The 19872-nt window shown below is 39.4% G+C and overlaps 1 protein-coding gene across 5 annotated transcripts in view; it reads right to left on the bottom strand.

Moving 5' to 3' along the window:
* The window catches only part of USH2A (usherin), a 440966-nt gene that overhangs the window by 315334 nt on the left and 105760 nt on the right, over positions 1-19872 (bottom strand). For all 5 annotated transcript variants that reach the window (XM_081000469.1, XM_081000470.1, XM_081000471.1 and 2 more), the window contains exons 17-21: positions 18802-19296; positions 17718-17990; positions 13305-13462; positions 11812-11956; positions 432-662 (exon numbers count right to left, since the gene is read on the bottom strand). In XM_081000469.1, the coding sequence (XP_080856595.1) occupies positions 432-662; positions 11812-11956; positions 13305-13462; positions 17718-17990; positions 18802-19296 (1302 nt within the window). The remainder of the gene's footprint in view (positions 1-431; positions 663-11811; positions 11957-13304; positions 13463-17717; positions 17991-18801; positions 19297-19872) is intronic.

The following is a 19872-nucleotide window of genomic DNA, read 5'->3' as shown; positions in this document are numbered from 1 at the left end:
TGAGCATACTCAGTTCTTTCTGGGCTTTTAGTAAACTTGGGCAATTTAAGAAATCTTTTGTATTCCATATCACGAGGTTTACCTCTAATCATGCTGATTCCCCCGCTTTTATTATTACATTATTTATTATCTGGGCCCGGTGATTAGGGATGAACAACCTTTGGTTTACCCCTGAATTGCCCCAATACCAGTTGCATTCACACGAAAAGAGTGAAAAATCAAGTCTCAAGAAGCACAAGATGATTCAGAAAGCGACAGAATGAAAAGAGTTAACAATAACATCATGCGGAAGTGCTCTAAAAACAAATGAATTTTTTAAAAAGAGCAATTCCAGAGAAATGGGCTAGTGTAAAGGCACCCTAACTATCCCATTGTTGTCTAAACAAAAACCAAAGTTTTTACACTGCATGCTATCACCACAATCTCCTTACCTGTAAAATATGTGTTGGCAGGCAGAGTAGAACTTGGAAATTTATAATACCCGTTTCCTGGAAAACGGATTCCTTTCATTACAGTTACACTTGATGTTGCTAAAGATGCATCCATTCTCTCCAGCTGATAGATTGGAGGAGGCCCATTAAGTTCTTTAGGTTCCTTCCAACTTATCTTTATCACTGTGCTGTTTATTCCTTCAGCATAAGGGGCAATTAGCTGTCTTGGAGCTATTTATATAAAAAGAAAAAAGGAAAGATGCATCTGTCCAGTTAAGGTTATCCAAACAATACTGGTTTTCAGAATAAACCAGGTAGTTCTACATGTATAATATATCGTCCCCTAGGAAAGCAGTATCAATTACAATTGCAAACAACCTTTGACCTGTGTGCTATTGCAATCATACAGTACAGATAATTCTTGATTTAGTAAAAAATTTGAATGGCAGCCCTCCGATGTCTTGTTTGACCTGTCAGTGGTACAGTACTGGCTTTTTTTCACCTTAACTATTGACTGAAAGTAATTTTATCTCAGCATCATAAAAATAATAATACAGACCTTAAGGCACAAATTCAACTACAGTGGTACCTTGGGTTACAGATGCTTAAGGTTACAGACTCCGCTAACCCCGAAATAGTATCTCGGGTTAAGAACTTTGCTTCAGGATGAGAATAGAAATCGTGCAGCGGCGGCATGGCGGCAGCGGGAGGCCCCATTAGCTAAAGTGGTGCTTCAGGTTAAGAACAATTTCAGGTTAAGAACAGACCTCCACAACGAATTGAATTCTTAACCCGAGGTACCACTGTAATTGTGAACAAGGGCACCCAGTTATCTCTCCAGAGTGTAATCAAATATATCAGGAATAGGAAAGATAGGTTCTCTTTGATAGGAGGAATTTTGTGTGATCTTTTACCGCTCAGTTAAATCATAATAGAGAAGGCGCCCGTCTGATTACAGTGGGAGGGAGTTCCAAAGGTTAGGTATTGCTACACTAAAGGTCCGATTCTATCATTGTGTGGAATGGATCTCCTGGTAGGATGGTATCTGCAGGATGCTTTTTCCTACAGAACACACCAATCAACTGGGTATATAGGGAGTGTGATGATCGTATCCATATCCTGGTCCCAAGCTGTATGCAACTTTGTACACTAACACCAGCACCTTCAACCTAACTCAGTGGGAAATGGCAGCCACTGCAATTCTTTCATATGATAGGCAGTTGAGCCGATGCATTTTGCACTAGTGCAATTGTTTGGTATGCAGTCTCTTGTAGCTTGTTGTGGTTTGCTGGCCTGGAAAACTGGTCACTGCTGTGCAGCAATTTCCTCAATATATCTTTTAGCTATAACATACTGTTGCATACCACCCCAATCTCTTCGCAGTGCTAGATTCCAGTGGTTCTAGACACTTAGCCAGGGTATGGTTTCCTTCGGAATGAGGGACAGCGGAGACTGTGATGTTTTTATGATCTATGGTTTATTTGCACATATTTACAACCTGAGCTTCCAATTTCTACCTCACACACACCAACTCTCAACTCTGGCCTTTGTCTTTCTAACTACCAGCAAGTTGAGGAAGTGGGGTCTACCCATTTGCAATCTGGCACAGAGCTGCTTCCTTTGTTACCTTAATTGCCCATATTTAGGTGGCCATTAACTCAACAGGAAGCTAGCCTGGCTATTTCAGGAATTGAATCCATTCTGGATCCAGGAATTAGAGGGAGGGGGGCCCAGGCATACAGTCTACCCACCAAAAAAAACACCTCATAGCAATACTTTTATCCACTCTGTACCCCAAGCAATCATTACTTTGCAAACCTCTAATGTTTTCACACGAGTCCTAAACTATGCAGTATATATCAAAGACAGAGTTTTCGGTGATTATAGGGCACGACATTCATTTGGAGAACAACCTGGATTAAAATATGCATCTTGCAAATTACTTCAGTTAGCTAAGAGTTTGTTGCAAAGCGCTTCATTTATAACAAATTAATAACATATCCTTAAAGCTTCTTGGATACAAAACCATCATTTTCTCACATTAAGCTGTAGTATGTTGCTATTACTTTTTCTACAACATGATAAAATATTACTTTTGGCAGAGGGAATGATGGGAGACAAAAACCCACCAACCGTGCTATGCATTGTAAATTCTTGCTTGGACATCATTTATGACTTCACAATCTAATTAGTATCATACTGCTATGTTCGAAATTTACTGTGTTGAAATTGAAGTAGTGCAGTGTGAGGTCACAAGCTTCCCCGCATAAGTAGCGCAGAGTGCTAATGAAATGCAGTATTAATGCACAGGTTTCAAAAGAAAACATGGCTTTACAATTGGAACTTCACCTTTGGAGCAAATCAGTCTGTGTCAGCACTTTAAATGTGAGTGCCAAGGTTGAGTCCTCTAGTTCAGCTTAGAGTTGCTAAGCAAAAAGGCTAAAATTCATTATTTCTAAAATGAATACATACAGCCAACCTTTCTTCACAACTACAACAACAACCACATCTCCCTTAAACAATCATCCTTTAATAAATAGGAGTTGCCTGCACTGTAATTATAACATCTTTGCTACCCAAATTTGAAGCTTTTATGGGGCTTCTGCAATTAACTACTTAAATGCATTGTAACACTTGCTTCTCTGACAGGAAAGTATTGATTTTTTAATCATTTTCAAGTCTACTCTAGCACAAATAAATGTACTACAGTTACAGTTAATGCACTGTGTACACGCATTAAACACTAGCATGACACAATTTATTTTGTGATATATGGAACAGAAACCCAACCTTTCAAAAAGCAACATCTTCGGTATAACATTAGTATTGTAACTACCATGTCCTTGGTGATTCAGAATACTTGTGTGTTGACATATACAGTGAAGAGTCTCTATTGAAGCTGGTACTTCAGCAATTTGGATGAAAAAAGTAAGATTATAAATCTGCAGTACAGGTTGCCATGTCACTGGATAGTACAATATAGCTACTGGAGGCTAAAAGGCACAGTATACATTTCCTAAAGGTGTCACTGTGGTACCTGTAGCTGCTTTGTCAAAGGAGCAGTCTATAATTTTGCCTATTTAAATTTTGTCCAAGCCTCCTAAAACACATCTGTCAAAGCATACTGTATTTTAGTAGACTCAGCTATATTTTGCATATTTTAATTATGTAGTGTTTTTAAAATTTATTCCTAGATAATATATAGTTGATATATTATAAAGGTAAAACATTACTTTAAACGCCTATGACTAGGTGTTTGCTGTTGTGTAACAGAGGGCACTAAACAGATGGCCCATACTGTTTTATGTTAAAGATATATCACTTATAGATATTGCTGTATAGGTCACTATAAAAAAAAGCATTTCGCTTGTGTGCGTGAACACACACATACAATCTGTGTGCCTAAAAGAAAAATATAATTGTTGGTAAGTAAAGAGCAGTTAACTTTGTTTTGTTTGAAACGATATCATTTTAGTTTTAGAAGCTAAGACAGATGCCAGCATTTCACTGCGAACAGATGGTAATTCCATCTAATAGTGCATCTCTGTATTAGTAAGGTCTGTTGTGTATACAAACAGTAATAAACACTAGGTGAGTATCAAAATAAATTTTAATTGTTGACATTAAATTCTGGCAGCCATGCTTCTAAGGATAGTGTATTCTTTTCACAAATCTGTCAGGTTTGCTAATGCAGCTGCTAAAAGTTTCCTATAGCCTGTCAGGTTCTAAAGCTAATAAAAACGCATTTGCATTACAGCTACAAAATTTACAGGTCTACTTCTCTCTCATGCGTTTATATCAACAGCAACCTCTCAAATAATCAGCAGCACTTCTAATGTTTGGTTCCTCTTGGCTTTAGTCTGAAATTTGCTCCTCAGTGTTTTCTCTTCAATTAAAACCTGAAATAGCAACAGTCTTTAGCAGCACTTTGAAAACGTAACCAGTCATGAGAATATGGTCTCATTTATGCTTTGGCTACTGCTAATTAGAACTCTAACCTTTTAAATGGCTACTTGTAGGGTTGTCCTTAAACACACACATACACTCAAACTCATATGGTGTACAATTTCAGTTCGTAAGCAAACGTTCAATGTTATGTTTGCCCCTCGACTAAAAAATGAGAGCTCCCTTCGCTGAAGCAGCTTGGCTATAGTTACAATATGTTACTAAAAGGGTGCCGGGAATGTTTTTAATAGAACTGCAACTAGTTTGGCAATGCAAAGTATTTTGCCATTCAACCTCATGAGTAAATCTTTGTACTGAATGGGAGTGATGGAGACATAGAAATGGTTGAGCAAGGATACCTTAGTCTGTAGTCCAGAATCCTAACTGATGAACCCCCCAAAGACACACCAACAGGGTTGCCTAGTGATTGATTTAAAATGTAATACCCTGAACTTCAATTTTTAAAACTTATAGGAGGGCTTACATGAAGACACTGTGAAAACCATTTTCAAAACAAAGTTAATAACAAATGAATTACAGAGAACACAGCAAAGCAGCAACAGACAACAATAAAACTGTTCCACAAGTAGCAGTCATAATTACATATTTTTTTAAAAGCTAAACTGAAACTGAAAAACTGAAAAATAAAAACTTTAGGTCCAGTACTCAGAAGCAGTGCCTATGCCTTTAAATTTCCAGGTGTTAAATGAGCTTCCTGCCATGGTGCAAACCCATTATTCACTAGTCCCTTCTCTCTGGCCACCTCCATCATGATATTAAATTTGTCCTATAGGAGACAGGTGAGAGTACAAATGAAGAGCTAGTAGGGAACTAATGGGCAGTGGGGGCAGCGACAGCCTTGTTTGCTGCCTTGGGGCATTTATAGCTACTCAAACCATCCCTGGGCAAGGATTAGGCAGCTGTATTGGTTATTCTGATGACATACCTGCACACAGTAGGACTAAAGCTACTTATTTCCAGTTTAAAACAGTAGGGCTGGAATATTCCTCAAATAAACATAACAAGTTTTAAGGGTTCATTGTATTATGAACATAGAATCATATTTCTTTAAAAAATCAATGTAAAAAAAAATCCCGAAAAATATATTGCTTCCACCATATGGGACAACCAACGACTCACCAACCGATTTAAGATGCAGCATATTGAGCTGACCATATGTTACAGTGCTGTTGAATGGCTGAGTGATTCATGCCCGTCACATTCTAGTATATCAATTAAAGCTCCTTGAAGTCTGCATGATTTGTGTCTCTGTTATTAAACCCTGCTAATTCATCCCACTTACACATCTGTTATAAATCTCTAGGAGTGCTGCATGATTCATGGCAATCTGTGAGCATGGTACAGCAAATTCTTCTCCTTGTAATTAACAGTAAATTGTTTTACTGCCATGCAATGAATTTTTCAGTTATATTGCAAATGAACTCCTAAATGCATGGCTCTTTCCTAAGAACTGACTTATATCATTAGGCAATTAAAAAGTATTGCTTTGAACCAAAAGCTTTTAATCAAGAGAAATACAACTTAAACTCAGCCTAAAGACCATGCAAATTTGACATACTGGCAACAGAATAATTTGTGCAATTTCCCGAGGAGTGAAATATGTCCTTTGGGGAGAACAAACAAATAAGGTTTGGCTCATGCAGTGGTGCACAAAGAGCACCCAATCTGTAGCTGGAGAGCACTTGGCAAGAGAAGATACTGAGCGGATACTGTTTATCTCGGGAGTTATTTAAATCATCTGTCATTTGCAAATTCCTCAGATTATGTTTCACGTCTCTAATTGTAACACAGTGCCTATATTCTTGAAATAAATAACTGGATAATTAACCAAGCAAAATCATCAAAGGATTCCAGGACTAGTCAAGAGTTTCAGTCAAAGGTGAAGCCAATTCGCTTTTGCTTTGCTGCCTCTGTAGCTTCCTGAAGAGGCTTTGATTCTTCTACCCTGCCCCCCGCCACTCCCCATCTCAGTCTAGATCTTGGCACCAGCCTGAAATTCATGAGTCCCTACATCAAGCCAGTATAACAACAAATAAAATTAGATTCAAAGAAGGGGGACTAATTGAAGGACGGCAAGCACAAGTACATATGTGTGTATGTGTGTGTGTATATATATATATATATATATATATATATATATATAGATGCAATGGTACATTTGCATGCTCATTTTCCCTTTTGAGCATGGAGCAGAAAGTGACTTTGTTTTAATGAGGGATTATTCAAGACAGGAACGAACAAAATGCATTCATAACTAAGAACAAAGATTGTATTGTGAAACAAAAAAACAGGCAACTGCTGAGAAAGAAGGGGATGATTGGTTTATGCATTATGAATAAAAAGGTAGAAAAATATTTATATTAGTATTCACTAATGACTATATATACAAGATTGCTGTAATTAAAATTATAAATTAACATATTAAGAGTGCTTGTTTAATCACTTTGGGTCCCATTCACAGTGACAGACTTTTATGTACTTGCATACAAAGCAATGTGTGTTTTCAGACCAGAGGCAAACAGCCTGCGTATTTTACTTTTAATAGAGAAAGGAAAATCTAATGCACCACTAATTACCAGTTAATTGGATATGGGTGGTTTTTAAGACTATGATAGAGTATTGTGCTTAAAAACCATTATATGACAGGCAAAACATATGGTTCTTATCAGTAGTGTGTACCTTTCTGAACTATTGGAAATTCAGGCATTACAGGTTTCTCTTTGAAGACAGTAAACCTAGGGATGGCAAAACTTGAATAAAAATATACATCAAATCCTATGCTCCCAAAGGTGTGGGGCTTGTTTTGCTTTTTGGAAACTGTATTCCATTCATAAATTGATGAATACTGAGTATTTTCCAGATACACAAGAGCGTCAAACAGCATCAAAGATAGAAATAGGTATATATGGCCCTGCAGCATGGCAGATATACATGTAAAAACATAGTAAGAGCCCTACTGCATTGGACCAGCTATCTAGTCTAATAGTAACCTGCTTCCTAAGTGGCCAATCAGAAAAGAAAAGCCTGCTGGATCAGGCCAATGGCCCATCTAGTCTAGCATCCTGTACTCACAGTGGCCAACCAGATGTTTATGGGAAGCACGCAAGCAGGACCTGAGCACAACTGCACTCTGCCTACTTGGGATTCCCAGCAACTGTGGATGTGACTGTGGCTAGTAGCTTCAGATAGCCTTATCCTCCATGAATTTGTTCAATCCCTTTTTTAAAACCTACCAAGTTGGTGGCCACTGCTGCCTCCTGTGGAAGTCCCATAACTATGCACTATGTGAAGGAGGACTTTCATTTATCTCTCCTCAACCTTCCAACATGCAGCATCATTGGATGTCCGCAACTTCTAGTATTGTGAGAGAAGAAGAAAAACCTTTCTCTATCCACTTTTTCCCATGCCGTGCGAAACTTTAGACACCTCTATCATGTTGCCTCTTACTCACCTTAACTAGAAAGTCCCACATGTTGCAACTTTTCCCCTCACAGGGGTATTTGATCATTTTCCAACTCCAAAACACCCTTTTTGAGGTGAGATGACCAGAAGTGTGAACAGTATTCCGAATGCGGCCACACCATAGATTTGTATAACCACATTATGATACTGGCATTTATTTTCAACTCCTTTCCTAATGATCCCTAGCCTGGAATTCTCTATGACAAAGTTGCTCAAGGGGACTTAAGATTATTACACAAAAAACTTGTTTATTTAGTTACGACCCACTTTAGCTGAATCTGGGCCAATGAATTTTCAATACAGTGTTTTATGATAGCACTGGTACAAATAGATTATTAGTACCATCATATAGCTCAGGTTCATATAAAGGAGGTCTGCTATATATAGGCCATTTAAACTATTTTAAAACCATTTCTGAATATCATGCTCAGTACACGTAGGGTTGCCATATTTCAAAAAATAAAAACCAGGACACCCCAAAAGTTTTTTTACAAAAACACCCAAAAAACATGATTTTTCAATTGACTTGCCCTAAGATCCAGGACAAAGCGCCACCCTTTGGAAATTCCCGCCTTTGAAATCCTGGTAATGTCTGGAAAAATCCGGACGTATGACAGCCCTAAGTACACGTTTATATTTCCACTTTAAGATCAACGTTAGGCATTTAAAATGTTTTACTATTATTTCTTTGAACACCTGTGAAACCTCCAGTGACAACCATGAAGACAGTTCTAATTGAAACTCATATTTAATATCTAACAAATAAATAACAAATAAATGATAACTGTGTTTCTTAGACATCAGTGGGAATTTGATTCAGATTTCAAGTTCAGATTTGGGTTTGCATGTTCTGGATTCTAATTTTGAGGCACCAAGCATAAGCATCCAAGCTTACTGTTGCATACTCTTAAAATGGGATCTGTAGAAATATTAGCATTATTGTCTCGTTTTAATATATGTGAAACCTGGAGTGGTGAGGAGTGCTAACGCATTGCACGAGCACCTCTCCTTGTGCCAGCTTGGTCCTGACAATCCTTCTGTTTGTGCAGGTTTTGCCCGGCAACACCTACACAGATGGGCCTGTCATGCCCCCTGAATGTCTAAATATTCACTTTTGCTTTGACACATGAGCAAGAGACAATAACCAAATGGTTATCTTCCCTCAGCCACCAGCTGTTCACCATTGGCAGCAAAGACGATAGGAGTTATTTGCAGGAGCGTCAGTCCCATTTTTTAACAGTAATATCTGATGATTCCCTATAGAAAATAATTATTCAGGTTTCCATGGCACTTCTCTGCTGCTTTCCATGTGTTTACTTTAAACTCCATGATGAAAAGGTATAGAAGTATCATTTGCTTCGAAGGTTTCAAATGTAAAAGTGTATACATGCAGATGGAAAGTTCAGGCTGGTTCACACTCACGATACTAGGTGACTACACCTGCAGTGCTATTGGCAGGCCGGGGTCCATACCACTTTACAAAGGGATGCTCTGAACAGCCCAGAGCCAACAGTTCTGTAGAACTTTTGCTTTAAGCGGAACTCCAAAGTCTCTCTCATAAATTATCTTGGAACATAAGATGCCAAGTGAAGCTGTGTAATGAACCCGATGAAGTCTGTGGATCCTTTCACCTCCACTCACTTTCCAGGACAGATCTCCCTACAACTGTTATAAAAATGTATTATAATAAGGAAGCATTTGGGATCTTGTAAGTGGCACTGTGGGTTAAACCACAGAGCCTAGGACTTGCCGATCAGAAGGTCGGCAGTTCGAATCCCCGCGATGGGGTGAGCTCCCGTTGCTTGGTCTCTGCTCCTGCCAACCTAGCAGTTCGAAAGCACATCAAAGTGCAAATAGGGACCGCTCCGGTGGGAAGGTAAACGGCGTTTCCATGCGCTGCTCTGGTTCGCCAGAAGCGGCTTAGTCATGCTGGCCACATGACCCGGAAGCTGTACGCCAGCTCCCTCGGCCAATAAAGCGAGATGAGTGCCGCAACCCCAGAGTCGGTCACGACTGGACCTAATGGTCAGGGGTCCCTTTACCTTTAAGCAGTCCCTCTGCTTTTGGTTTGCGTTGGTCTTCCAGATTACCAAAGAATAGCAGTCACTGAAGTAGGAGCAAAACGCATAATTCCCTCTTTCATGTAAACACCATACATTTGAACTGTAGTTTGTTACAGGTGCTGAGAATTGTAGCTCGGTGGAAGATAAACTACAGTTCCCAGGATTATTCGAGGATGCCCTGGGTTTTAAATGTGCTTCATAAGGTTATGTTATATGCACAGCCTAGCAAAACTGGATCTGCAGCTTCTTTCCCCAAACACCCACAATCCTATCAAAATGCATTTCAGATGGTGCTCCTGCGTTTACTCCTGATAATCAGCAGCAAGGAGATTGTTAATTAAAGTAGCCTTTAAAATAATTTGTCAATTGTGTTTTGCTTGTGCATCTCATCAAGAGTTGACACACAAAGCACATTTGCTAGATTTCAGTGAAAAAAGTTAATTCAAGTAAGTGGATACAGGCTTAAAATGGCAACTTTCCAAACCTAGAAATGATAAATAGAAAAATACTCAACATTTAATATATCTAAATCTACTGGTCACTCAATTTTATACTCTACTGTATTGTTTAATGTGACTGATACCAAATTATTAAAACAATAATAAACAAGCTGTCAGGTTTCAATGAGCTATTTATTTTCAGGGAATTGACAGATAAGCAAGAAACGAAGCTTTATCACTAATAATAGCCAAGGGTCCTATCTAAACTCCATTAGTTATTTTTGAAACAGTTCATTACAATATATTACAGAATCCTGAGGTACAAAGATTTGAAGGATTGGCACCTACGGATTCTCCAAATTACACATCTCAACTGAGTGTTTGAGACTGATGCTGATGAGTATATTTCTATACACCAGGGATTGGGAAGTTCAGACCCATTGACTAAATGCGCCTTTCTATCTTGTTCTCCGGACTCCTCCTTAGCCACACCCCTTGCCTATCCTGCTTTGCATTCTCCTTGAATGTTTTGTCTGGCTGGAATGTATCCTCAGACTCTTATAATGTCTATTGCTTGCCTGGATGGAAGACAAAGATGGATGTTTCAGTGTGATTGGGAACAAGCCCACTGTGCAAAGGTAAAATTAACATTCATTTCTCTGCCTACTTTTGCTTCCACTGCTTCCTATTGACATGTGGGTCCCAAAACATTGCCTAGAAGGGGTTGCGATTCTTGGGCTGAAAAATCTTCCCCGTCCCTACTGTATGCTGTAGTGCAATAAACAGACAAATCATATTCAAACATTATGCCAATTTATGTGGGGGTAGAGAGTCACATGTGCACCCCCCATCCAAATGTGTGAACATTTATACATCTTGCAAGTGTACCTTCCCCCCCCCCCTAGGTTTCAAGCATGCATATAGCTCTCAGAAAAACTTCCTGCACTACTCCCAATTAGGAGAAAGGTGGGATTTTGCTATAGGACATCCAAAATGTGAACAGGATAGGTGGTCCCCCTACCCAAAAATGCAAGAACAGGTGATGCAGCCTATGACCAGGGTGCCAATAATTTTGCAGCTGTAAAATGCTATATATATGCTAAACATGCTATTGATACAAAAGGTGCTAGTAGTAAATATTAACTTCATTAGGCTTATGAACTTTATTTGCTGAAACTGTAAACAAACAAACAAATGTTATGTTAAATGGCTTCTCATTGAAAAAGAAACCCATGCAGGCTTTCCAATACACTACAAGCCTATGTGGAAAACATGGTGTTTTGTTTTTAATCTGTCATGGTAAACAAATACCAATTAAGCTAGTCACTTTGTATTAACACAGCACCTATCTCAGTCACTATGCATCAACCTGTGATCATCTGTAATGGTGCTCATTAGAAAGGTACGTGCTAAATTTATACTTCAATACAATTTTTTCTCTTCCCTTACCTGCTGCTAAAGTTTGCCCCATTCCCGGCTCGCTGCTGACACAGCCAACTTGATTGCAGAGAGTAATGGTAAAATAGTAAATTCTGTATGGTTCCAGGCCTTCCACTGTGTAGGACTGTTCATCAGCTTCAGCAACATACAAAACCTAAAAAGCAAATAGAGTTAAGACAGCTATCTTGATAGCACTTCCATTATTTTACACTGATAAGAAAGTACATTTAACAAAAAGAAATTAGCTTTTGCTGATTTTTAAAAAAACCTTTTTTAACCTTAATACGTTTGCCAAGAGCCATTAGTAGAAACGGGACTTTTTCAAGGAACCTCAAAGAGCTAGAATATAAATTGTAATTGAATATAAACTGTAGTGTCGCAGCTTACACTGATTTTATGCAATCACAGATTTAGCAGATTGTCAATAAATAAACAAATAAACAGAAATGGTTATTTTTACAAAGAGTGTAGACTAAGCATTACACCATTCTGTGATGAAATCTACCAATCCAATCACCATGGAATAAGAGGGATGACTAACAAGTACTTCAAAAAGACTTGTCTCTTGCAAACAGATAAATTTATTGGTATCATCATCAATATTAATTATATACCAGCACTAGTGGCTTTAGCACTAAGAAAATGAATTTTCCTTAAGGTATTTTAAAGGTAAAGGGACCCCTGACCATTAGGTCCAGTCGTGACGGGCTCTGGGGTTGCGGTGCTCATCTCACTTTATTGGCCGAGGGAGCCAGCATACAGCTTCCGGGTCATGTGGCCAGTATGACTAAGCCGCTTCTGGTGAACCAGAGCAGCACACGGAAACGCCGTTTACCTTCCCGTTGGAGCAGTACCTATTTACCTACTTGCACTTTGAGGTGCTTTCGAACTGCTAGGTTGGCAGGAGCAGGGACCGAGCAAGGGGAGCTCACCCTCGTGTGGAGATTCGAACTGCCGACCTTCTGATCGGCAAGTCCTAGGCTCTGTGGTTTAACCCACAGCACCATCCACGTCCCTCTAAGGTAGTTTCCCTGGGCATTATTTCAGTGGAACAGTGAAAAGAAGAGGAAGGAAAAATCCACAATAGGGAGGGAGCATTGCAGGGGTCCCTTCATCTTTACTTTATTCCAGCAAGCAGCCCACTCCTGATCTCTTAACAATGGCCAGGAGACTAAGAAATGTTTTGTCTGCACTGGACCTCTTGGGTATCCTTGCAGAATTAAACCATGACTTCATGTATGCAAGCCATCAGACATTCCCTTCAGAACAATTTGCCAGGAACAAGCCATGTCCTCTCATACGGAGACAAACAAACAGAAAGTCAGCTCCACCCTGGGCAAAATGCCATAGTAACAACTTTGATACTCCCCACTGCACTTTGATAATGGCAAGCACTGCTCCACTGGCAAATATGAAATTGGCATAGCCAACAAGACTGGGACCACTTTATAACATCCATATATCAATAAGCAGAGAAAACAGATTGCTAATAACAATAATACCTGAGAATACACTGGCAATACTTTTTGTTCAGTAATTACATTGACGCTGTACCCCATCACTTCTCCTCTTGCTTCATTATCTTGTGGCTTTTCCCAAGATACATTGACAGAATATGGTGAAAGAGGGAATACTGATGGAGGTGGCATGAATACAGGAGCTAAAACACAAATAAATGTGCTAATTTATCATAAAATAAATGAACAACATGTGTCAGGCAAGTTTTCCCACTATATTTGTAAAATACCATCTGTTAAACTTGATAAAATGGCTGTTTGCATCCAATTCCTAAATAAGCAGCTTGTAGAAATTAATTTTCAGGTCTAAAAGGAATTTTCATATGGTTTTCAATGCTACAAATTTAAAGTAAATGTATCCCACCTATAGGCAAAGTATGGGATCTATTATTTTTATGGTGCACTAACCACCACTTAAAATTTGAAACACAATATAAGTTTCACAGAATAATGCAGATGGATTTTTAAAAGCACAGCCATTCTGCGACCCAGGAAAACCCTGATTAGAGGAAAAATTGTTGGACACTTAAACACTGTAAAGTAAATTTAATTGCTGAGCAGTTTTGAAATCAACATGTTTCTCTTGTATTATAATAGCTGGTATTTCAGAGATGTTTAATTATGTCATATGTGACTGCTGCAGGATAAGCTTCCATTTTTCAAGACCTATAGGCACTGTAAAATGGTTGTCTTTTGGAAAATACCATTTACAAATCCATCCACAGCAAAAATGCTGGGTTTTTAAAAGTTAACAGCCCAATCCACAATCCTTGGCTTTCAGCCATTTATTCATAAGTTAAGTTCCAGCTGAGGGAAATCAATGGGGCTTGTGTTCAACTGCAATGTCTTTGGGATTGAGATACCTACATGGTTGACTTGAGTTAGACTATTGTTATGATCTTTTTTAACCAAATGATTCTGAGAGTCAATTTAATGGAAACAGATAGGGTTTACTTCCAAATAAGTAAATATGGGACTCGAATGTTCATTTAAATGTAGCATAACAAGGTATAAATCACTCTTATCCAACATAGTGGAAGACTTCCTATCTGTTTAGCAGATAAAATTAAGTGAAAGAGAAATCATTGGCTAGAAAGTACTGTACATTTATAAACAACCAGCTAATTCAATATGACAACTCTTAAAATAAAATTATGCTTATGAACCGTTCTTAATTAGTTATAATTAACTGGATTGAACCTGGACATCAACCACATCCACCAATTTCATGAAAATAGGATCAGAGACCACAAATGTTTTTAAACATGTTTTCAAATCAACCCATGAAAAAATAAGACTTCAAAGTAAGGGCCTAATCCAGACAAAGTTAAATCTTTTTCAGTTACACCAGGTTCAATGGAGAGTGGGCCTTTAATTTAAATGCAGCAGCATAAGCCTAGGTGTAGACATTATGACACCCCATGTATGTATCCCATCAAAGCAGAAAACCCACAGGTCATCCACTATCACAAACTACATGTGAAATTTTTACGTACCCATTCAACCTGCTGCTGGCAGAAATGGAAAAAAATACGTAAAACAATGATGCCATTTTATGTGTTTCGTTTGAGTAGAATTTACTGTGCAGAGGGGTAGGGTTAGCTTTTGGCAGCAGCTATACATGTTCCATAACATCTACTTCCAGAATTCATTTGTGGACTGTCAATGATCATCATAAAGCTCACTCTGACATGAAGGTAATATGTGATAAATGTGACAAAATAAAATAAAGACATAATGCTGGTATACTGTCTTGTTGTTGTTGTTTAGTCGTTTAGTCATGTCCGACTCTTTGTGACCCCATGGACCAGAGCACGCCAAGCACTTCTGTCTTCCACTGCCTCCCGCAGTTTGGTCAAACTCATGCTGGTAGCTTCGAAGACACTATCCAACCATCTCGTTCTCTGTCGTCCCCTTCTCCTTGTGCCCTCCATCTTTCCAGCATCAGGGTCTTTTCCAGTGAGTCTTCTCTTCTCATGAGGTGGCCAAAGTATTGGAGCCTCAGCTTCACGATCTGTCCTTCCAGTGAGCACTCAGGGCTGATTTCCTTAAGAATGGATACGTTTGATCTTCTTGCAGTCCATGGGACTCTCAAGAGTCTCCTCCAGCACCATAATTCAAAAGCATCAGTTCTTTGGCGATCAGCCTTCTTGATGGTCCAGCTCTCACTTCCATACATCACTACTGGGAAAACCATGGCTTTAACTATACGAACCTTTGTTGGTAAGGTGATGTCTCTGCTTTTTAAGATGCTGTCTAGGTTTGCCATCGCCTTTCTCCCAAGGAGCAGGCGTCTTTTAATTTCGTGGCTGCTGTCACCATCTGCAGTGATCATGGAGCCCAAGAAAGTAAAATCTCTCACTGCCTCCATTTCTTCCCCTTCTATTTGCCAGGAGGTGATGGGACCAGTGGCCATGATCTTCGTTTTTTTGATGAGCTTCAGACCATATTTTGCGCTCTCCTCTTTCACCCTCATTAAAAGGTTCTTTAATTCCTCCTCACTTTCTGCCATCAAGGTTGTGTCATCTGCATATCTGAGGTTGTTGATATTTCTTCCGGCGATCTTAATTCTCGCTAGGGATTCATCCAGCCCAGCCTTTCGCATGATGAATTCTGCATATAAGTTAAATAAGCAGGGGGACAATATACAGCCTTGCCGTACTCCTTTCCCAATTTTGAACCAATCAGTTGTTCCATATCCAGTTCTAACTGTAGCTTCTTGTCCCACATAGAGATTTCTCAGGAGACAGATGAGGTGATCAGGCACTCCCATTTCTTTAAGAACTTGCCATAGTTTGCTGTGGTCGACACAAAGGCTTTTGCATAGTCAATGAAGCAGAAGTAGATGTCTTTCTGGAACTCTCTAGCTTTCTCCATAATCCAGCGCATGTTTGCAATTTGGTCTCTGGTTCCTCTGCCTCTTTGAAATCCAGCTTGCACTTCTGGGAGTTCTCGGTCCACATACTGCTTAAGCCCGCCTTGTAGAATTTTAAGCATAACCTTGCTAGCGTGTGAAATGAGTGCAATTGTGCGGTAGTTGGAGCATTCTTTGGCACTTCCCTTCTTTGGGATTGGGATGTAGACTGATCTTCTCCAATCCTCTGGCCACTGCTGAGTTTTCCAAATTTGCTGGCATATTGAGTGTAGCACCTTAACAGCATCATCTTTTAAAATTTTAAATAGTTCAGCTGGAATATCATCACTTCCACTGGCCTTGTTATTAGCAATGCTTTCTAAGGCCCATTTGACTTCACTCTCCAGGATGTCTGGCTCAAGGTCAGCAACCACACTCCTTGGGGTATACGAGACATCCATTTCTTTCTGGTATAGTTCCTCTGTGTATTCTTGCCACCTCTTCTTGATGTCTTCTGCTTCTGTTAGGTCCTTTCCACTTTTGTCTTTTATTATGGAAATCTTTGTACGAAATGTTCCTTTCATATCTCCAATTTTCTTGAACAGATCTCTGGTTTTTCCCATTCTATTGTTTTCCTCTATTTCTTTGCATTGCTCGTTTAAGAAGGCCTTCTTGTCTCTCCTTGCTATTTTTTGGAAATCTGCATTCAATTTCCTGTATCTTTCACTATCTCCCTCGCATTTCGCTTGCCTTCTCTCCCCCGCTATTTGTAAGGCCTCGTTGGACAGCCACTTTGCTTTCTTGCATTTCCTTTTCATTGGGATGGTTTTAGTTGCTGCCTCTTGTATAATGTTACGAGCCTCCATCCATAGTTCTTCAGGCACTCTGTCCACCAAATCTAAATCCTTAAACCTGTTCCTCACTTCCACTGTGTATTCGTAAGGGATTTGACTTAGATTGTATCTTACCGGACCAGTGGTTTTTCCTACTTTCTTCAGTTTAAGCTTGAATTTTGCTATAAGAAGCTGATGATCTGAGCCACAGTCAGCTCCAGGTCTTGTTTTTGCTGACTGTATAGAGCTTCTCCATCTTTGGCTGCAGAGAATATAATCAATCTGATTTCGATGCTGTCCATCTGGTGATGTCCATGTGTAGAGTCATCTCTTGTGTTGTTGGAAAAGAGCGTTTGTGATGACCAGCTTGTTCTCTTGGCAGAACTCTATTAGTGTTTGCCCTGCTTCGTTTTGAACTCCAAAGCCAAACTTGCCAGTTGTTCCTTTTATCTCTTGGCTCCCTACTTTAGCACCCTACTGTCTTAAGACTCTGTAAATAAGACTACTCTAAATGTACTATAGTTTAAGCACAGTTATTATGCGGAAATACTAGTGAATTTAAATTGTTAAGAAGATGGCAAAGAATCCTATAATAGCACTTATAAGGTGAAACCTAAATGAACAAGCAATGTCAAGGAGTAAGGTTTGAAAGGCATATTCCTAAAGAAAAATCTAAGTCTTGAAAATGAGTTTACAAGGGTTAACAATTACCTGCCTCTGCTGTTCTCTGTGACGTCCAACGAGAAAATGTGCTGCCGGCCATATTGACTGATAAAACACGGAACTCATATACTGTGAATGGCTCCAAATCAGTGATGTTGGTGCTAGTAAGAGGTGGTTTCAAAGCATTCTCATTGGCAGATTCTATCACTGGGTGAGGACTGAACCACCCACTTGTTTCAAAAACACGATTTTCAGGAGGAATATGTGTTCCATCCGACTGTCGGGTTCCTCTCATATATAGTTCATATCTAATAATTATACCTAGAAATAACAGTGGTTTACCAAAGATATGTTAGCCAGAAAGGATCTAAAATACTTCTGTTTCTAGTACCACCTACTGGTAGAAACATTGTCCACTGATAGCACCGTATAAATACAACTACAACCATAATACATTGCAAAACTTGCCCTCCCACAAGCTTGAGGAATTTAATTCCTATGGATTCTGATAGCCTCTTCCAACTGCACTTCAAATTTTGATGAGTTTTCATCTCAAAGCGACAAGTTTAAGAGAAATTTTGTTTAAGAATGCTTGCATTAGGAGTGGGAAGCCTTAGTCCCAGAAGTAAATGTCAAACCACCAAACACTCTGCTTATCTCTGTGATCCTTGGTACTATACTGTTCACAGGTGGTGCTGTGGTCTAAAACTGAGCCTCTTGGGCTTGCTGATCGGAAGGTTGGTCTGCCAACCTAGCAGTTCAAAAGCATGCCAGGGCAAGTAGATAAATAGGTAGCACTGCAGCAGGAAAGTAAACAGTGTTTCCATGCACTCTGGCACTTCTCATGGTCCTCCATGTGCCAGTAGCAATTTAGTCATGCTGGCCACATGATCCAGAAAGCTGTATGTGGACAAATGCTGGCTCCCTTGGCCTGAAAAGTGAGATAAGCACCATAGTCGCCTTTGACTAGACTTAACCATCCAGGGGCCCTTTACCATTACCTACCCCTCACCAGCCCCTCTTACTTCTCCTGGGGAGAAAAGGTTGTGCACAGTAAAAATAATATTTTTAAAATGCACTTATATGAGCAAAACATGCTGTACCTACTTAAGCAAAAGAAATAGAATCCTACCATTTGCTTTATTGGGTGGGTTCCATTCTATAGCCAGTGACGTAGAGTTGATAGTTTGTACAACTGGAGGATGCTGCTGTTCAGGTGGGGCCTGTGCAGTAACTATTGCCACCTCTTGGCTCTGCAAACAGCCTCCACGGGTACACGCTTGAACATAAAAACTGTATTTTGTAAATGGGACCAGATTCCAGACAGTTGTTGAGGTTTCTAAGCCTTCATACTGGTCACAGGCCTGAAGGTCAGGTAAAGAAGTGCATGTCAATACATATTTCTCTATTGGACCAGAGTCGTTTGATAGGCTTGTCCAGCTGAATGAAACAGAGTGTGGTCCAACAGGAACAACTGGGTTTAAATGCAAGTTTCCTACAGGTATCCCAGGCTGTGTTCTGTATGTCAAGGCTGCACTGCTTGTAGATCCATGGACATTGCTGGCCTCAAGGTGGTATGAATAGAAGGAATAGGGAGATAGAGAGGTATCTGTGAAGATCTGGATGCCTATAATATAAACATAAAAAGTTATATTTCAGTTGTCACATCCCAAGGAGCCACATGCAAATTTCTCATTTTTATTTTTTTAAACTTGCAGTATAATGGACACTTTGTAATTACCAGTGCTGGGAGGGTGATCAGGTAACGGCCTTCCCCAACAACGCTTTCCACTGCCACTGGTAAACTTGAATAAAATATTCCTTGCTTTAGTAAAGTCTCAATAAATTTAATTTCATTAATAAACAGTAATGGTTGTTTTTGCATTATTTTATGTATCAAATAGCTGCACCATGTAATAATGTGTTATCTGAAAGCACCAGAGTTACAGAAGAAAAAGAATGGGTTTTTTTCTCCATCTATTGCCTATTCCTTCCTTCTAAAAGAACTCTCAAAATCTTTTCACATTAATGTTGCAAAGCCATCAGTCAAATAATCAGGCCCGGTTTGGAGACTACTGTTAATTTTCCTTGAAAAGTTCAATGCTTCTACATTTGTAATTTGAAACTCTCATTTAGTACTAAGACCTGTATGCACGCTGTTGCACTTAGGTGGTGTCCCCTGTGTGTCTTACAGATGCTACAC

Source organism: Podarcis pityusensis (assembly GCF_964106645.2).
Source record: "Podarcis pityusensis genome assembly, chromosome: 3".
Lineage (NCBI taxonomy): Eukaryota > Metazoa > Chordata > Lepidosauria > Squamata > Lacertidae > Podarcis > Podarcis pityusensis.
Note: the sequence above shows the minus strand (reverse complement) of the source record. Positions and strands in the feature narration are given on the sequence as shown.